This window comes from Saimiri boliviensis, chromosome 14, assembly GCF_048565385.1.
Source record: "Saimiri boliviensis isolate mSaiBol1 chromosome 14, mSaiBol1.pri, whole genome shotgun sequence".
Lineage (NCBI taxonomy): Eukaryota > Metazoa > Chordata > Mammalia > Primates > Cebidae > Saimiri > Saimiri boliviensis.
Window position 1 is genome coordinate 14,148,918 of NC_133462.1, and position 19,828 is coordinate 14,168,745.

At 47.8% G+C, this 19,828-nt stretch overlaps 1 protein-coding gene across 3 annotated transcripts; it reads left to right on the top strand.

The window, feature by feature from the left end:
* The first annotated feature begins 776 nt into the window (after positions 1 to 776).
* Positions 777 to 19,686, top strand: ETHE1 (ETHE1 persulfide dioxygenase). Of its 3 annotated transcripts, none has more exons than XM_039466859.2 (7): positions 777 to 934; positions 1,366 to 1,510; positions 1,678 to 1,826; positions 15,272 to 15,401; positions 18,332 to 18,421; positions 19,158 to 19,274; positions 19,489 to 19,686. In XM_039466859.2, exons 1-7 carry the CDS (start codon positions 854 to 856, stop codon positions 19,539 to 19,541), a joined length of 765 nt encoding a protein of 254 aa, XP_039322793.1. In that variant the 5' UTR covers positions 777 to 853; the 3' UTR covers positions 19,542 to 19,686. The 3 variants fall into 3 exon arrangements, with proteins under 3 accessions (XP_039322793.1, XP_039322794.1, XP_039322795.1); XM_039466860.2 differs by having other exon boundaries at positions 796 to 906; XM_039466861.2 differs by lacking the exon at positions 1,678 to 1,826 and having other exon boundaries at positions 821 to 934.
* The last annotated feature ends 142 nt before the right edge of the window (positions 19,687 to 19,828 follow it).

A 19,828-nucleotide genomic window follows, 5' to 3' on the forward strand; every position in this document is an offset into this window, starting at 1 on the left:
AAAATATTAATGACCTAGAACCTAACTTTTTTTTTTTTTTTTTGAGACGGAGTTTCCCTCTGTCTCAGGCTGGAGTGCAGTGGCGCCATTCCGGCATACTGCAACCTCTGCTTCCCAGAACCGAACATCTTTTTCTAACAGTGACTATCCAACCACCCGCTAGAAAACGGCCCCACGGGACGCGGTGACTCACATCCGTAATCCCAGAACTTTGGGAGGACAAGGTGGCAGGAACGCTTGAGCTCAGGAGTTTGAAATCAACCTGGCCAACACAGGGAGACCTCCGTCTAAAAACAAAACAAAACAAAACAAAAATTAGCCGGGTGTGGTGGCATCGTGCCATAGTCCCAGCTACTCGGGAGGCTGAGGTGGAAGGATCGCTTGAACCCGGGAGTTTAAGGCTGCAGTGAGCCGAGGTCGCGCCACTGCACTCTAGCCTGGGTGACAGAGCAAAAAGAAAAAAAAAACAAAGAAAAAAAAAAAAACCGGCCCCAAGGCTCTGAGTGTACTGGGGCCTCTCCTGGGGTTTCTACTTCTCTCCCCATCTCTGTTCCTACAGGAGCATGCCCGTGTGTCTCCGAGCGTCTGTCCCTCGCACTTTGAGTGTCTCCCTGTTCTCTGTTTCTCTGGGTCTCAGACCGTCCCTGCGTTGCTTTCTGGCTTCCTCCGTCTCGCGCTCGCCCTTGCTCTCGCCCCTGCCCCTCTCGTCGGCGCCCCGCCCTCCACCCCAGGCGTCCGCGGCCCCTTTAAGGCGTGCCCCGCCCCCGCCCCGCCCCGCCCCGGGTCAGTGCCGGAGCGTCTTTCTGCCGCCGGCGCTCGGCCTCGGCTCAGTCCTGACCCTGCGGTGAACGCGATGGCGGGGGCTGTATTGAGGGTCACCCAGCGGCAGCTGAGCCAGCGCGGCAGGTCTGAAGCCCCCATCCTTCTGCGGCAGGTGCGGGTGGCTGGACCCAGGGGGGCACTACTGGGCGTTAGGCGGCAGCACGGGCGGAACTCCGGGGTCTCTTAACGGGGAGAGATCCGGGTGACCCACGCCTCGATCTTGCGGAAGGCGGGGTGGAGGTTTAGGGCTGGACTCTTGAGTTCTTTAAAAGTGAATGGTCTGCGGGCTCCTGGGCTTCGGGCGGGACCCCTGGGTCCTTTATGAAAGAACGTGCTGGGGAACCTGATTTGGGGGTGTTACAAAGTTGGAACTCTTTCGTTCTGTTGGAGGAAGGTGGTGGGGCCCCTGACTCCAGGGGAAAGAGCGGGCTGGGGTTTCTGCTTCTGGATCTTAGGAAGAGGATAGAGCCAGTCTGGACTACTGGGCCCTTAATGGGTGGGAGTCCGGGTCTGCGCTCTCACTTGGGTCTCCCCCGCTGCCAGATGTTCGAGCCGGTGAGTTGCACCTACACGTACCTGCTGGGTGACAGAGAGTCCCGGGAGGCCGTTCTGATCGACCCGGTCCTGGAGACAGCGCCTCGGGATGCCCAGCTGGTCAAGGAACTCGGGCTGCGGCTGCTGTATGCTGGTCAGTCCAGGGACCAAACTCTCGGGTCCCAGCGGGGCTGGGCTGCAGTCAGTGGAGTGGGAAGACGGGGCCCGGGAACTCCTGAGTCTGAGAGAGAAAGATCTGGGCTGGGACTCCCAGGTCCTCTCTGTATGCCCTCCTGGACCTGTCCCTCCTCTCTCTCCCAGTGAATACCCACTGCCACGCGGACCACGTTACAGGCTCGGGGCTGCTCCGTTCCCTCCTCCCTGGCTGCCAGTCTGTCATCTCCCGCCTTAGTGGGGCCCAGGCTGACTTGCACATTGAGGATGGAGACTCCATCCGCTTCGGGCGCTTCGTGAGTTGGGTGCTGGGTCCCCGAGAGGGTGGTGGCCTAGACTCCTTAAACTTAAGGGAAGAGGGTACTGTGGGCCTGGGATCCTGAGTCCTGCGGGAGGAGGGACCTCAGGACCTGGGTTCCTGACCCCTGTGCTCATGTTTCTGGGAGGGGGAGGCACCATAAACCCAGGTGGGGCTCTGGGGCAAGAGGCTCTGGGCAGGTGTGTCCCTGGCGAAACTCCTAAGTCAACAGCTGCTCAGGGGCAGCTCTTTGGCCCCGCACGCATTTCCGTGAAAGTTGATTAGGGGCTGGAATTCTGAGGGCAGGGCTGAGAAAGAAAGAGATCCAGTCCTGTCTTGCAGAAACCTCCGTTTGAGGAAGGAGCATCTGGATGCTTAGAACCCAGAGCCCAGGACTGGGACAAAGGCTGTGAGGACCCTGGTGTGCAATATTTAAGGATGCACTCGCTCTCAGGGTCCTGTAAGTGCAGGGTCCATACCCGCGAGTGAGCGCCTTCTTAAATCCTGCACTAACAGCCTCACCCTAGCCCTAGCGATGCGGTTGCCTCACACTGGAAAGGTCTGAAGGTTCCTGCCACCCTCACTTTCTTTGCCACAGGCACGGGCAGGTTTCCGGCCAGAATTGCAACCCAGGGCATAGCGGGGAGGGTCAGGGGAGTTGCCCTCAGAGGGAGGGAAACAGCTGGCAGGTCGTTTTTCTGATCAGTTGCTAAAGATGTATAATAGAGCTTGGCTAACTCTGGGGATAGAATGTCAGGACAGCCTCCAGGTTAGAGGGTTTTGCTGAATAGGGACAGTTCATTTGGGTCAGAGTGTTAAGAGGAAATGAAAGCTGTGTGTGGGAAGAGGGTTTAGCTACCATTGTTACAGAAGCTTTATTTCAAGCCTTTTTCTGGAAGCAGACAAAAATACATTGTACATGTATGAACATTGTATATAATAGGTGTTAACGAGCATTTCTTGGAATGAATTTTGAAGGGTTTAGCTAGGTTTAGCTTCAGTTTTTATTTTATTTTATTTTTTGAGACTGGGTCTCTGTCACCCAGGCTGGAGTGCAGTCAGCCTCAACCTCCTGGGCTCAGGTGATCCTCCACCTTAGCCTCCATGGTAGCTGGGACCACAAGCATGCACCACACACCTGGCTAATTTATGCATGTTCTTGTAAAGGTAGGGTTTCGCTATGTTGCCCAGGCTGGTCTTGAACTACTGGGCTCAAGTGATCCTCCTACCTTGGCCTCCTAAAGTGCTGGGATTACAGGCATAAGCCACTGCGCCCGCCCTTTTTTGTTGTCTTTTGTTTGTTTTTGAGAAAGGGTCTTGCTCTGTCACCCAGGCTGGAGTGCAGTGGTGGGATCATAACTTACTGTAGCCTTGACCCCCTGGGCTCAGGTGATCCTCCTGCCTCAGCCTCCCAAGTAGCTGGGATGGACTACCATACCTGGCTAATTTTAAAATTTTTTGTAGAGCTGGGGTCTCACTATGTTGCCCAGGTTTAATAGCTTTATTGATATAACCCACATACCATACGATTTATCTATTGCTAGGACACAATTCAGTGACTTTTAGTATATTCAGAGTTGTGCATCCATTACTACCATTAATTAGAGAATGTTTCTATTACTCTAAAAAGACCCCGTACCCTTTTACCATCACCCTTATCCTTCCCTTTCCCCCCCTCAGCCTTAGGCAACTTTTTCTTTTTCTTTTATATGAGACAGGATCTTACTCTGTTGCCCAAGCTCGAGTACAGGGGTGCGATCTTGGCTCACTGCAACCTCCACCTCTCAGGTTCAAGTGATTCTCTTGTTTCAGCTTACCAAGTAGCTGGGATTACAGGCATGAGCCACCAAGCCCAGATAATTAAAAAAAATTTTTATTTATTTGTTTATTTGTTGTTATTATTGTTTTGAGATAGAGTTTCTCTCTTGTTGCCCAGGCTGGAGTGCGATGGTGCAATCTTGGCTCGTTGCAACCCCCCCGCTCCCAGGTTCAAGAAATTCTCCTGCCTCAGCCTCCTGAGTAGCTGGGATTACAGGCATGGACCACCACACCCAGCCAATTTTGTATTTTTAGTAGAGATGGGGTTCTTTTCTTCATGTTGGTCAGGCTGGTCTCAAACTCCCAATCTCAAGTGATCCGTCTGCCTCGGCCTCCCAAAGGGCTGGAATTATAGGTGTGAGCCACTGCGCCCGGCCATATTTTTATTTTTTTGAGTAGGAGTCTTGCTCTGTCACCCAGGATGAAGTACAGTGGCAAGCTCTCAGTTCACTGCAGCCTCTGCCTCCTGAGTGTAAACGATTCTGCTGCTTCAGCCTCCCGAGTAGCTGGGATTATAGGCGCTTGCTGCCATGTCTGGGCAATTTTAGTATTTTTAGTAGAGACAGGGTTTCACCATATTGGCCAGGCTGGTCTCAAGCCCCTAACCTCAGGTGATCTACCTGTCTCAGCCTGCCCTAGTGCTGGGATTACAGGCGTGAGCCATCATGTCTGGCCAGTCTGAGTTCTTTAGACATTTTTGGAGATGGGGGTCCACTTTTCTCTCCTTTATTTTTCCTTCTCCTACTTTTAAAAAATGAGTTATTAGGCTGGGTACGGTGGCTCACACCTGTAATCCCAGCACTTTGGGAGGCCGAGGTGGGTAGATTGCTTGAGCATAGGAGTTCAAGACTAGCCTGGGCAACGTGGCAAGACCCTGTCTCTATAAAACAGTACAAAAGTTAGCAGGGCATGGTGGCACATACCTGCAGTCTGAGCCAATTAGGTGGCTAAGGTGGGAGGGTTGCTTTAGCCCAGAAGGTGGAGGTTACAGTGAGACGCAATCACGCACCTGGGTGACAGAGCAAGACCCTGATCTCAAAAAAAAAAAAAAAAAAAGAAAGAAAAAGAAAAAAAAAAAAGAAAGAAATAAAAGAAGGCTGGGCACGGTGGCTCATGCCTGTAATCCCAGCACTTTAGGAGGCCAAGGCAGGTGGATCTCTTGAGGTCAGGAGTTCGAGTCCAGCCTGGCCAACATGGTGAAACCCCATCTCTACTAAAAATATAAAAAATTGGTCAGTGTGGTGGTGGGCACCTGTAACCGCAGCTACTGGGGAGCCTGAGGCAGGAGAATCACTCAAACCCAGGAAGTGGAGGTTGGAGTGAGCCGAGAGCGTGCCACTGCACTCCAACCTGGGTGACAGTGCGAGACTCTCTCTCAAAAAAAAAAAAAAAAAAAAAAAAGAGTTGTTAACATCCATAGAATGAAGTGATGAAGTGAGTCCACGTGTTCTACATGTGCATGAGTACTTAGCACCCAGATCCAAATACAGAACTTGCCCATCACCCCAGAAGGCTTCCTTGCCTCACTTCCTGGCCAGTCACCATCCTGCCAACGCACCATTCTTCTGACGTATTTAACCACAGATTAGTTTTGCCTGTTCTGACCTTATAAACAGGATTTATACAGTGTACTCTTTTGTGTCTGGCTTTTTTTCACTCTACATGATGTTGGTTACAGTTGGAGTTCCTTCCTTCTTATTGCTGTATAGCAGCAGTTGGCCAGCTTTTTCTGTGAAGGACCAGATAGCAAATATTTTCTTTTTCTTTTTTTTTTTTTTTTTTTTTTTGAGACGGAGTTTCGCTCTTGTTATCCAGGCTGGAGTGCAATGGCGCGATCTCGGCTCACCGCAACCTCCGCCTCCTGGGTTCAGGCAATTCTCCTGTCTCAGCCTCCTGAGTAGCTGGGATTACAGGCATGCGCCACCATGCCCAGCTAATTTTTTGTATTTTTAGTAGAGACGGGGTTTCACTATGTTGACCAGGATGGTCTCGATCTCTTGACCTCGTGATCCACCCGCCTCGGCCTCCCGAAGTGCTGGGATTACAGGCTTGAGCCACCGCGCCCGGCATATTTTCATTTTTTATAGGTAGTAGGGTCTCTGTGTCAACTACTCAGTTCTCCTGTTGTGTGAAAGCAGCCACAGACAGTGCATAAATGAATAGGCATGGATGTATTCCAATAAGACTTTATTTATGGCCAGTGAAATTTGGATTTTAGGCCGGGTACGGTGGCTCATGCCTGTAATCACAGCACTTTGGGAGGCCGAGGCAGGTGGATCACCTGAGGTCAAGAGTTCGAAACCAGCCTTACCAACATGGTGAAACCTCATCTCTACTAAAAATAAAAAAATAAGCCAGGTATGGTGGTATGTGCCCGTAGTCCCAGCTACTCGGGAGGCTGAGGCAGGGGAATCACTTAAACCTGGGAGGCAGAAGTTGAGTGAGACCAGATTGTGCCATTGCACTCCAGCCTGGGTGACAAGAGTGAAACTTCATCTTAATAATAAATAAATAACTATATATATACATACATACATAAATACAGTTTGTATTTCATGTAGTTTGTATTTCATATAGTTTTTGGTTTTTATTTTTTTGAGACGGGGTCTTGCTCTGTTGCCCAAGCTGGCGTGCACTGGTGTGAACATAGCTCACTGTAGCCTCCAACTCTTGGGGTCAAGTGATCCTCCCACCGCAGCCTCCTGAGTAGCTGGGACTATGGGCATGCACCAGCATGCCCAGCTAATTAAAAAAATTTTTTTGTGGAGACTGAGTCTTGCTCTGTTGCTCAGGTTGGTCTCAAACTCCTGGCCTCAGCAACCCTCCTGCCTCGGCCTTCCAAAGTGTTGTGATTATAGGTGTGAGCCACTTCTCCCGGCCTCATCTAATTTCTACATGCTACTCTGATAGTTTTCATCATGAAAAAAAGTTAAAATGATTCTTAGCTTACAGGCCTTACAAAAATGGACAGCAGGCCACATTTGGTCCATTGGCCATAATTTGTTCCCTACAAAATGGGCAGGTTGTGGTGACTCGTAGCCTCAAGCGATCCTCCTACCTCAGCATCCCAAAGTACAAAGTGATTACAGGCATGAACCACCACACTCCATTTTCCTTCTGATTACTCAGTTTTTGGCTCCCATGAATAATGCTGCTATGAAGATTCTTGTGCAAATATCTTGGGGGACATTGTCCTGAATTCCAAGGATTGGACTTTCTGGGTCACAGAGTCAACAAATTTTTTGCTTTCATAGAAACTACCAGTTTTGCCCGGGCATGGTGGCTCATGCCTGTAATCCTGGCACTTTGGGAGGCTAAGGCAGGTGTGTTGCATGAGCTCAGGAGTTCGAGACCAGCCTGAGGAACACAGTGAAACCCCGTCTCTACTAAAAATACACAAAATTAGGCGGGCATGGCAGCGTGCGCCTGTAATCCCAGCTACTTGGGAGGCTGAGAGAGCAGAATCGCTTGAACCCGGGAGGTGGAGGTTGCAATGAGCCAAAATCACGCCGCTGCACTCCAGCCTAGGTGACGGGGTGAGACTCCATCTCAAAAAAATAAAAATAAAAATAAATTGGCAGTTTCTTGAAGTGGTTGTTCATCTTACACAGAAGATAGGAAAAATTAAAGAGGTTTCATTATAGTAACAGTTTTCCTTCTTTTTTTTTTTTTTTTTTAAGAGACAGAGTCTTACTCTGTCACCCAGGCTGGAGTGCAGTATGGCACGATCTCAGCTCACTGTAACCTCTGCCTCCCTCTGAGAGTCTCAGTTCCCTGTACTAAAGCACAGGGGTTGTCACAACACCTTCCTCTCGAGGCTGTTTCAAGGATGAGCTGGCTGCCCTCAGGGTTTCCAACCTAGAGGTTCCCCTTCTAGGTGTGAAGCGCAGCGACATATTTGCTCATGTGCACAAAAGACAGTAGGGGTATAGGGCAGGGGACACAGCACACACAGGGGACTGTTTAATACATGATGATGCTTCAAGGCAGCAGAACGCCAAAACAGAAGCAATGTATTCATTTTTTCTGAGATGGAGCCTTGCTGTGTCGCCCTTGCTGTGTCAAGATTGCAGTGGTGCAATCTTGACTCACTGCAACCTCCACCTTCCAGGTTCAAGTGATCCTCCTGCCTCAGCCTCCCGAGTAGGTGGGATTACAGTCACTTTTGTATTTTTAGTAGAGACAGAGTTTTGCCACATTGCCAGGCCGGTTGTGAACTCCTGGCCTCAAACAATCCACCTGCCTTAGACTCTTAAAGTGTTGGGATTACAGGCATGAGCTACTGCGCCCGACTTGAGTTTTCTTTTTTTTTAATTTTAATTTTTATTTTTTTTGAGACAGAGTCTCCTTTTGCTACCCAGGCTGGAGCGCAGTGGTATGATCTCAGCTCACTGCAACCTCTGCCTCCTGGGTTTGAGATTCTCCTGCCTCAGCCTCCTAAATAGCTGGGTTTACAGGCATGTGCCACCACGCCTGGCTAATTTTTTTAAATTATTATTTTATTTTTAGTAGAGATGGGGTTTCACCATGTTGGTCAAGCTGGTCTCCAACTCCTGACCTCAGGTGATCCACCTGCCTCAATCTTCCAAAGGGCTAGGATTACAGGTGTGAGCCACTCTATCTTGCCTATTCTTTTTATTTTTATTTTTGGAGGGGGTCTAGCTATGTTGTCTAGGCTGCCATTGAACCCTGGCTCAAGCAATCCTCCCTTTTCAGCCTCCCAAGTAGCTGGACCTACAGATATACATCATCATGCCTTGCTGTAATGGTTCTACTTTATTTTTAGTTATAGTTGATTGATTACTGTGCCTAATTTATAAATTAAACTATTTATTTATTTATTTATTTTTGAGATGGAGACTCACTCTGTCGCCAGGTTGGAGTGCAGTGGCGCAATCTCGGCTCACTGCAACCTCCGCCTCTGAGGTTCAAGCGATTCTCCTGCCTCAGCCTCCCGAGTGGTGAGGAATACAGGCGCCTGCCACCATACCCAGCTAATTTTTGCATTTTGGGTAGAGACAGGGTTTCACCATGTTGGCCAAGGTGGTCTTGATCTCTTGACCTCTTGATCCACCTGCCTCAGCCTCCCAAAGTGCTGGGATTACAGGTGTGAGCCACCACGCCCGGCCATAAATTAAACTTTATAATAGGTGTGTATGTATAGAAAAAAGAATAGTGTGTAGGGTTCTGTACTATCTTCGGTTTTAGGCATCCACTGTGGATCTTGAAATGTATCCCAGGCAGTTAAGAAGGGTTTACTATGCATTTGAATAATGGAGGGAAAGAGTTTAGGAACCAAAAGCAAAAGAGGCTGAGAGCTTGCTGGCCACCGGGGGGCAGTGTAGGGTGTGGGAACTCCAAGGCCAGCGAGCTGAGTGCTTTGCAGGATCCCTTCTGGGTTCTGTTTCTTTGTTGGGAGTAGTTTCAGGTTTAGCTGCCGCAGGAAACAGGTGAAAGAAAAGCTCTGGGGATGTGTCATGGGAATGATGCATCATGGAAAGGAAGAATGAATTTGTTTAAAGAATTTGCGGTTAGGCAGGCTGAGCAGTTGGGGAAATCACTCGACAAGTTTCAGGGACAGTTGAGGCTTGTTTTAGGTCAAGATGTTATGTGTTCCCCACCCACAATTTCTTATTTTGAATTTTTTCAAATCTACATTGATATAATAGTACAAAACATAAGAATGCACAAGCACAGGGCGGGCACGGTGGCTCACACTTGTAATCCTGGCACTTTGGGAAGCTGAGGTCAAGAGTTTGAGACCAGCCTGGCCAACATGGTGAAACCCTGTCTCTGCTAAAAATACGAAAATTGACCAGGCATGGTGATGTGCTCCTGAAATCCCCACTACTCAGGAGACTGAGGCATGAGAATCTCTTGAATCCAGGAGGTAGAGCTTGCAGTGAACTGAGATCGTTCCACTGCCCTCCAGCCTGGGCAACACAGTGAGACTCTGTCTCAAAAAAAAAAAAAAAAAAAAAAAAAAAGCCCAGATTTCATTACAGGTCATGAAACTTCTAGAACCACCCCCCTCAATTATGTCATTGCAGGTCATGAAACTTCTAGAACCTCCCCCCTCTCCCATGCTTTTGGGGGAATGAGAATGAAAAATGGGCAAAAAGACCAAAAATAGTTTTGATTTCACCGACTAGAGTTCCCAAGGCTACACTTTGAGACTTACTCTTTTACAAAACCTTTGTCACGTCTAACAAAATATGCAGCAACTTTATATCATCGTTAAATATTCAGCCTGTATTCAGATGTCTTCAATTACCCTAAGAATAATTTTTACAGCTTTCTTTTTCTCTTTCTTTCTTTTTTTTTTTTTTTTCAGACGGAGTTTCGCCCTTGTTACCCAGGCTGGAGTGCAATGGCACGATCTCGGCTCACCGCAACCTCCGCCTCCTGGGCTCAGGCAATTCTCCTGCCTCAGCCTCCTGAGTAGCTGGGATTACAGGCACGTGCCACCATGCCCAGCTAATTTTTTGCACTTTTAATAGAGACGGGGTTTCACCATGTTGACCAGGATGGTCTCGATCTCTCGACCTCGTGATCCACCCGCCTCGGCCTCCCAAAGTGCTGGGATTACAGGCGTGAGCCACCGCGCCCGGCTCTTTTTCTCTTTCTACTTCCTCCTTCCCTCCTTCCCTCTTTCCCTTCTTACTTCTCCCCTCTCCCTCCTCCTCTGCCTTTCTCTCCTCTCTTCTCACCTGTTGTCCAGGCTGGTTTCAATTTCCTGGGCTCAAATGATCCTCTCCTCTTGGTGACTCAGAGTGCTGTGATTACAGGTGTGAGCCACGGTGCCCAGCCTACAGCTGTTTTTTTTGGAACCAGGAGGCAACTGAGCTTCATGCTTTTTGTTTGACCGTGATGTCTATTTGGTCTCTTCTGTGCGTGTTTTCCTTTTCCTTCTTTTGTTTTTGTTTTGTTTTTATTCCTTCTTTTGTTTTTGCTTCGTTTTTATTTTATGTTTTTATTTTTGATTTATTCTTAAAAATCGTTTTGGATCTAGTGGCCGGACGTGGTGGCTCATGCCTGTCTGTAATCCCAGTACTTTGGGAGGCCGAGGCAGGTGGATCACCTGAGGTCAGGAGTTCAAGACCACCCTGACCAACATGGAGAAACCCCGTCTCTACTAAAAATACATTAGCTGGGTGTTGTGGCGGGCACCTGTAATCCCAGCTACTTGGGAGGCCGAGGCAGGAGAATCGCTTGAACTTGGGAGGCGGAGGTTGTGGTGAGCCGTGATCACTCCATTGCACTCGAGCCTGGGCAACAAGAGCGAAACTCCATCTCAAAAAAAAAAAAAAAAATCTTTTTGGAGCTAGAACAGTTTCCTATCCTTTTGCCCCAGGATATTGACTTTTTTTTTTTTTTGAGACGGAGTCTCACTCTGTCACCCAGGCTGGAGTGCAGTGGCACAATCTTGGCTCACTACAACCTCTGCCTCCTGGGTTCCAGCAATTCTTCTGCTTCAGCCTCCCAAGTAACTGGGATTACAGACATGCACCACTACCTCCGACTAATTTTTATATTTTTGGTAGAGACAGAGTTTCACCATGTTGGCCAGGTTGGTCTCAATCTCCTGACCTCAGGTGATCTGCCTGCCTTGGCCTCCCAAAGTGCTGGGATTATAGGCATGAGCCACCGTGCTGGCTGCCATTGCCTATTTTTTAAAATTATTTTTGTTTTTATTTATTTATTTTGGGATGGAGTCTCGCTCTGTTGCCAGGCTGGAGTGCAGTGGTGAGATCTTGGCTCACTGCAACCTCTGCCTCCTGGGTTCAAGCAATTCTCCTGCCTCAGCCTCCCGAGTAGCTGGGTCTACAGGCACACGTCACCACACCCAGCTAATTTTTGTATTTTTTGTAGAGATTGGGTTTCACCATGTTGGCCAAGATGGTCTTGATCTCTTGATCTTGTGATCTGCCCGCCTCAGCCTCCCAAAGTGCTGGGATTACAGGCATAAGCCACCATGCCCGGCCTCACCTATTTTTTATTTTTAAAAGTGTAAAACATTATTGAATTTTATTTCAACAGTATTGCTTTTAATGACTGTTGAGTATTCCATTTTTATATTAGTGTGTTTATCTTTTTTAAATTGATTTGCAAGATCTATTTGTATATTAAGTATATTGACCACTGTGTGGTATGTATATGTTACAAATATATTTTTTGAGCATATTGGTTCTTTTTTTTCATTTAATTTTTTCTTTTCTTTTCTTTTTTTTAATTGTACTTTGGGCTCTGGGGCACATGTGCACATCCTGCATCCTGCAGGATTGTTGTATAGGTACATACATGCCATGGTGGTTTGCTGTCTCCATCCCCCCATCACCTACGTTAGGCCTTTCTCCCTGTGCTATCTCTCCCACCTCCTCACCCCCCACTCCCTACTCTCCCTCCCCTCCCCTCCACCCCCCCCACCTACCCCAGTGATTGTTGTTCCCTTCCCTGTGCCCACGTGTTCTCACTGTTCATCACCTGCCTAGGAGTGAAAACATGCGGTGTTTGGTTTTCTGTTCTTGTGTCAGTTTACTGAGAATGATGGTTTCTAGATTCATCCATGTCTGTACAAAGGACACAAACTTGCTGTTTTTTTTATGGCTGCATAGTATTCCATGGTGTATATGTGCCACATTTTCTTTGTCCAGTCTATCATTGATGGGCATTTGGGTTGGTTCCAGGTCTTTGCTATTGTAAACAGTGCCTCAGTGAACATACATGTGCATGTGTCTTTATAATAGAATGCTTTATAATCCTTTGGGTATATACCCAGTAATGGGATTGCTGGGTCAAATTGAATTTCTATTTCTAGATCCTTGAGGAATCCCCACACTGACTTCCATAATGGTTGAATTAATTTACACTCCCACCAACAGTGTAAAAGCGTTCCTTTTTCTCCATATCCTCTCCAGCATCTGTTGTATCCAGATTTTTTAATGATCGCCATTCTAACTGGCGTGAGATGGTATCTCAATGTGGTTTTGATTTGCATTTCTCTAATGACCAGTGATGATAAGCATTTTTTCATATGTTTGTTGGCTGCATAAATGTCTTCTATTGAAAAGTGTCTGTTCATGTCCTTCACCCACTTTTGAATAGGTTTGTTTGTTTGTTTTCTTGTAAATCTGATTTTGTTCTTTGTAGATTCTGGATATGAGCCCTTTGTCAGATGGGTAGATTGCAAAAAATTTTTCCCGTTCTGTTGGTTGCTGGTTCACTCTGATGATAGTTTCTTTTGCTGCGCAGAAGCTCTTAAGTTTAATTAGATACCATTTGTCTATTTTGGCTTTTGTTGCCATTGTTTTTGGTGTTTTAGTCATGAGGTCCTTGTCCTGAAAGGTTTTCTTCTAGGGTTTTTATGGTGTTAGTTCTTACATTTAAATTTTTAATCCATCTGGAGTTAATTTTTGTATAAGGTGTAAGGAAGGGATCCAGTTTCAGCTTCCTGCTTATGTCTAGCCACTTTTCCCAACACCATTTATTAAACAGGGAATCCTTTCCTCATTGCTTGTTTTTGTCCAGTTTGTCAAAGATCAGATGGTTGTAAATGTGTGGCGTTGCTTCCGAGGCCTCTGTTCTGTTCCATTGGTCTATATATCTGTTTCTGTACCAGTAGCATGCTGTTTTGATTACTGTAGCCTTGTAGTATAGTTTGAAGTCAGGTAGCATGATGCCTCCTGCTTTGTTGTTTTTGCTTAGGATCGTCTTGGCTATGTGGGTTCTCTTTTGGTTTCATATCAAGTTTAAAGTGTTTTTTTTTCCAGCTTCTGTGACTCTGCAGGGTACAGCCTCCCTCCTGGCTGCTTTCATGGGCTGGTGTTGAGTGTCTCCAGCTTTTCCAGGCACATGCTGCAAGCTCTCAGTGGATCTACTATTCTGAGATCTGGAGAGCAAGGGCCCTCTTCTCACAGCTCCACTAGGCAGTGTCCCAGTGGGGACTCTCTCTGGAGGCTCCCTCTCCACATCTCCCTTCTGCATTGCCCTAGCAGAGGCTCTCCATCAAGGCTTCATCCCTGCAGCACACCTCTGCCGGGACATCCAGACATTTCCATACAGCCTCCCAAATATAGGTGGAGGTTCCCAAACCTCTGTTCTTGACCTCTGTTCATCAGCAGGTTCAACCCCATGCATAAGCCACCGAGGCTTGGGGCTTTCCCCTTCCACAGCAATAGCCTGAGCTGTACTTGGCCCCTTTTAGTCATGGCTGGGATGCAGAGAACCAAGTCCCGAGACTGCACAAAGCAGCAAGGCTGTGGGCCCCGCCCATGAACCCATTTGTCCTCCTAGGCCTCTGGGCCTGTGATGGGAGGGGCTGCTGTGAAGACCTCTGACATATCCTGGAGACATTTTTCCCATCGTCTTGGCAATTACATTTGGCTCCTTGTTATGTATGCTCATTTCTGTATCAGGCTTGAATTTCTCCTCAGAAAGTGGGTTTTTCTCTTCTATTGCATTGCCTGGCTGCAAATTTCCATAACTTTTATGCTCTGTTTCTCTTTTAAACATAAGTTTCAATTCCAAAGCATATCTTTCTGTATACATAAAACTGAAATGAACGCTTTTAACAGCACCCAAGTCACCTCTTGAATGCTTTCCTGCTGAGAAATTTATTCTGCCAGATACCCTAAATCATCTCTCTCAAGTTCAAACTTCCACAGATCTCTAGGGCAAGGGTAAAATGCTGCCAGTCTCTTTGCTGACACATAACAAAAGTGACCTTTACTCGAGTTTCCAAAAAGTTCCTCATCTCCGTCTGAGACCACGTCAGCCTGGACTTCATTGTCCATGTCACTATCAGCAGCATGTCAGTCAAAGCCATTCAATAAGTCTCTAGGAAGTTCCAGACTTGCCCGCATCTTCCTATCTTCTCTCTTCTGAGCCCTCCAAGTCTCTAGGAAGTTCCAAACTTCGCTGCATTTTTCTGTGTTCTTCTGAGCCTTCCAAACTGTTCACACCTCTGCCTGTTACCCAGTTCCAAAGTCAAATTTTCACATCTCCTTAAAGCAGCACCCCACAATGTACTGTATTAGTCTCTTCTCATGCTGCATCCCTGAGACTGGGTAATTTATAAAGAAAAAGGGGTTTAACGGGCTCACAGCTCCACATGGCTGGGGAGGCCTCACAATCATGGTGGAAGGCGAAGGAGGAGCACAGCCATGTCTTACATGGCAACAGGCAAGAGAGTGTGTGCAGGGGAACTGCCTTTATAAAACTATCAGATCTCATGAGACGTACTCAGTATCACGAGAACAGCATGGGAAAAACCTGCCCCCATTATTCAGTTACCTCCTACTGGGTCCCTCCCATGACACATGGGGATTATGGGAGCTATAAATCAAAATGAGACTTGGGTGGAGACACAGCCAAGCTATATCACCTTCGTAACCAGATGTTAGATATTGTTTGTATTTTTGTTGTTGTGTGTCACAGTTTTGTAGTTTTATTGTCGTGCATCCATTTAGAGTTCACTCGGTAATATAGGATTAGAGCCTAAGAATCTAAATATTTTTACCAAAATGTTTATCTAGATATGACCCTGGGGTAGGGTGGGGCTTTGAGGACCAGTTTCATCTTGAAGCTTTCTCGGTGACTGTCTCTGTACTCTTCCACCTTTGCCAGGCCTTGGAGACCAGGGCCAGCCCTGGCCACACCCCAGGCTGTGTCACCTTCGTCCTGAATGACCAAAGCATGGCCTTTACTGGAGATGCCCTGTTGATCCGTGGGTGTGGACGGACAGACTTCCAGCAAGGTGATTGGCTCCTTTATCCAGCCCAAGATCTTCATATAGTTATGTGTGTGCCAAGTGTTGAAGTATCTGTTACAAGAATGAATGGACAGCCGGGCGTAGTGGCTCACGCCTGTAATCCCAGCACTTTGGGAGGCCGAGGCGGGTGGATCACGAGGTCGAGAGATCGAGACCATCCTGGTCAACATGGTGAAACCCCGTCTCTACTAAAAATACAAAAAATTAGCTGGGCATGGTGGCACGTGCCCGTAATCCCAGCTACTCAGGAGGCTGAGGCAGGAGAATTGCCTGAACCTAGGAGGCAGAGGTTGCGGTGAGCCAAGATCGCGCCATTGCACTCCAGCCTGGGTAACAAGAGCGAAACTCCATCTCAAAATAATAATAATAATAATAATAATAATAATAATAACAATAAGAATGAATGGATGGACTTTAAACTTTCAGGGGTCTTCAGTATTAAATTCAAGGGGTTTACCTGCTAGAGCAGTGGTCCCCAACCTTTTTGGCACCAGGGACTGCTTTCATGGAAGAGAATTTTTCCATGGACCATGGCAGGGTATAGTTTTGGGGATTCAATTGCATTACATTTATGGTGTACTTTATTTCTATTATTTTTACATTCTAATATATAATGAAATAATTGTGTAACTCACCACAAGGTAGAATCAGTGGGAGCCTTGAACTTCTTTTCCTGCAACTAGACGGTTCCATCTGGGAGAGATGGAAGATAGTGACAGATCATCAGGCGTTAGGTTCTTATAAGGAGAACATAACCTAGATCCCTTGCACATGCAGTTCGCAATTGGGTAGGTGGTCCTATGAGAATCTAATGCTTCCACTGATCTGACAGGAGGCAGAGCTCAGGTTGTAATGGGAGCAGTGGGGAGCGGCTGTAAATGCAGTGAAGCTTCACTCACTCACCCGCCACTCACCACCTTCTACACACAGACAGTTCCTAACAGGCCACAGATGGGTACCCAGGGTTAGGGACCCCCATGCTAGAATATGGGAAGAGTTAGATTCAGGGGCTTAGCTGCTGGGGGACAGTAAGATTCAGGGTTATGTTAGTTACGTATGTGAGGCCAGCTTGGGCAACATAGTGAGACTACCTCTCTAAGAAACAAATACAGCTGCCAGGCACAGTGGCTCACGTCTGTAATCCCAGCACTTTGGGAGGCCAAGATGGGCGGATCACCTGAGGTCAGGAGTTCACGACTAGCCTGGCCAACATGGTGAAACCCCATCTCTACTAAAAATACAAAAAATTAGCCAGGTGTGGTGGCGGGAGCCTGTAATCCAAGCTACTTGGGTGGCTGAGGTAGGAGAATCACTTGAACTGGGGAGGTAGAGGTTGCAGTGAGCTGAGATCACGACACTGCACTGCAGCTGGGGCACCAGAAGGGAAACTCTGTCAAAAAAAAAAGGAAAAAAGAAACGAAACAAATGTAGCTTAAAAAAAAAAAAAGTCATTAGAGCCAGCGGTTTAATTGCCAGGGAGGAATGATCCATTTGGAGTCTATCTGCTAGGGCAGTTAGATTTAGGAGTTTCTCTGTGGTAAGGGCATATAGTTTGAGAGTCTCAGGGTTGGCCCATCCTTTGAGCATGTGTGAGAATGTTGGGTTAACACCACAGGTCTGGGATTTAGCTGCCTTCCAGGCAGAGGTGAGGCTGCATGAGAGGGTAAAAGAGAAACCATGATGAGATGGCCGTGGGAGGCTACATCCCCAGGCCTCTTCTTCCCTCTTCCCTCTCTCCTTATCTCTGCATCTCAGTTTCTGTCTTTTTCTCTCCAAGGCTCCCCATCTTCCATTTATTCATTTCCAGTACAGTCAGGAAGCTGAAGGGTTTAGGCTGAATGCAAGGTGGAAGAGAGGTTTGCCCCTTCTTAGGACTCAGAGCTGCTTGTGGGGACCATGGCTTCATTCTCCTCCTGGCCTCATGTCTTCTGTTTCTTTCTTTTTTTTTTTTTTTTTTGAGATGGAGTTTTGCTCTATCACCCAGGCTAGAGTGCAGTGGTGTGATCTTAGCTCACTGCAACCTCCACCTCCCTTGTTCAAGCGATTCTCCTGCCTCCGCCTCCCGAGTAGCTGGGATTACAGGCATGGGCCACTACACCTGGCTATTTTTTATATTTCTAGTAGAGACAGGGTTTCGCCATGTTGGTCAGGTTGATCTCTAACTCCTGACCTCAAGTGATTCCCCTCACCTCAGCCTCCCGAAGTGCTAAGATCACAGGCATGAGCCACTGTGCCTGGCTTTGTCTTCAGTTTTTTTTTTTTTTTTTTTTTTTTTTTTTGAGACGGAGTTTCGCTCTTGTTGCCCAGGCTGGAGTGCAATGGCCCGATCTCGGCTCACCGCAACCTCCGCCTCCTGGGTTCAGGCAATTCTCCTGCCTCAGCCTCCTGAGTAGCTGGGATTACAGGCATGTGCCACCATGCCCAGCTAATTTTTTTTTTTAGTATTTTTTTTTTTAGTAGAGACGGGGTTTCACCATGTTGACCAGGATGGTCTCGATCTTTCGACCTCGTGATCCACCCGCCTCGGCCTCCCAAAGTGCTGGGATTACAGGCTTGAGCCACCGCGCCCGGCCTGTCTTCAGTTTCTTACCTTCTAGTCCACCTCATTTGTTCAGAACCCTTTCTTGGCATCCCCTGGGTGAGAGTCAAGGTCACAAATGACACTCTCTGCTGCTTCCCCGGTCATTCCAACCTTGTTTACAGCCATGCTGAATTTCTCATGGTTCCTCAGTTCTTTGTGTATGCTGTTTTATCTGCCTAGAATGCCTTTCCCTGTCCTCTACCTAGACAAAGGGATATTGACAGAAGGAGAGGGTTTAGCTATAGTGATTTGATCCTCCCACCCTTTTCCTGAAGGCAGGGATTAGAGTCTTCTGTCTTGTTGATCCGCTGACCTCTGATCGTTCCTTCCCCAGGCTGTGCCAAGACCTTGTACCACTCGGTCCATGAAAAGATCTTCACACTTCCAGGCGACTGTCTGGTCTACCCTGCTCATGATTACCGTGGTGAGGGCTTCCTGGAGGAGGTTGCGGGGGTTGGCGTACATAACTTTGAAAGGGGAGTGTAAATCTCTGTAATCCTTGTAGGGCATGAAGCCTACCAGTCTCAGAAAATTCTCTGGCCAAAAAAAAAAATTAAATTATTGAGGCTGGGCATGGTGGTTCACACCCATAATCCTAGCATTTTGGGAGGCCGAGGCAGGAGGCTCATTTGAGCCCAGGAGTGAGTTGGAGACCAGCCTGAGTAACATGGCAAAACCCTGCCTCTACAAATACAAAAAATTAGCCAGGCATGGTGGCATAGTCCCAGCTACTTGGGAGGCTATGATAGGATTACTTGAGCCCAGGAGGTTGAGGCTGCAGTGAGCTATGATCCTACCCCTATACTCCAGCCTGGGTGACAGCAAGACCCTGTCTCGAAAAAAAAAAAAAAAGAGAGAGCTAAAGTGCTGTGTGTGGATATAGAAACTATGTGATTGCCAGACATCTAGAATTCTGTCTGCAGGATATAGGTTTTCCTGAGCCTTCCTTGTGGAGCTTAGGGAACTGCAGGAAAACTACATTTCCCATAGTGCCCATGAAGGAGGGAAAACTATTTTAGGAATATTCTGGCGAAGAACCTGTTGGTCCCCGCCTGTTGGTCCCTGGCCAAAGAGGCACCCAAGGCTTCCTGGGAAATGTAGTTCTGAGAGGCCCAAGGCACTGGACTCCTTGACTTTCCTTCCCCTCCCTTGGCCACTAGGGTTCACAGTGTCCACCGTGGAGGAGGAGAGGACTCTGAACCCTCGGCTCACCCTCAGCTGTGAGGAGTTTGTCAAACTCATGGACAACCTGAACTTGCCTAAACCTCAGCAGATAGGTGAGCTGCTGGGGACCTGGGCTCCTGGGTCTGAAGGAGGAGGGGCTGGGGGAGGAGGGGCTGGGGGCCTGGACCCCTGGGTCTGTGAGGAGTGGGCTCACTACCAAAACTCTAGTTCCCTGAAAAGGAAAGGTTCCTAGGATTTCTGGGTCTTCACTGGGGCCTGGGGTTCTGACTAGGCCCCTCAGTTTCAACCTTGATTTATTCCTTTCAGACTTTGCTGTTCCTGCCAACATGCGCTGTGGGGTGCAGACACCCACTTCCTGATCTCACCTCTGTCAGATGCTCCTACCCAGTATCAATGCACTTGATGGGAGAAGGGGGTGGCGTTGACACTGCACCTCTCCTTTCCCACCCCACTCTCGAACCCCAACCTCTGGAGCTCTCTAAATAAAACTTTTTTTTGCCATGAGTCTGACTTCAGCCTGTTTTCTGGGGTTTTCTTGGGTTTCTGGGCCAAACGGGATGGAGTTCTGGTTCTGCGGAGAGGCTGGGAGGTCCAAGAAGCCTGCAAGGAGATTTCTTTTTCTTTCTTTCTTTCTTTTTCTTTTTTT

What these genes read in the sequence shown, in the direction of transcription:
- ETHE1 (XM_039466859.2), top strand. Translation starts at nt 854, where the DNA reads ATGGCGGGGGCTGTATTGAGGGTCACCCAGCGGCAGCTGAGCCAGCGC. An exon ending in GCTGCGGCTGCTGTATGCTG is followed by an intron (nt 1,511 to 1,677) that starts GTCAGTCCAGGG and finishes TCTCTCTCCCAG; the next exon opens with TGAATACCCACTGCCACGCG. An exon ending in ACGGACAGACTTCCAGCAAG is followed by an intron (nt 15,402 to 18,331) that starts GTGATTGGCTCC and finishes TTCCTTCCCCAG; the next exon opens with GCTGTGCCAAGACCTTGTAC.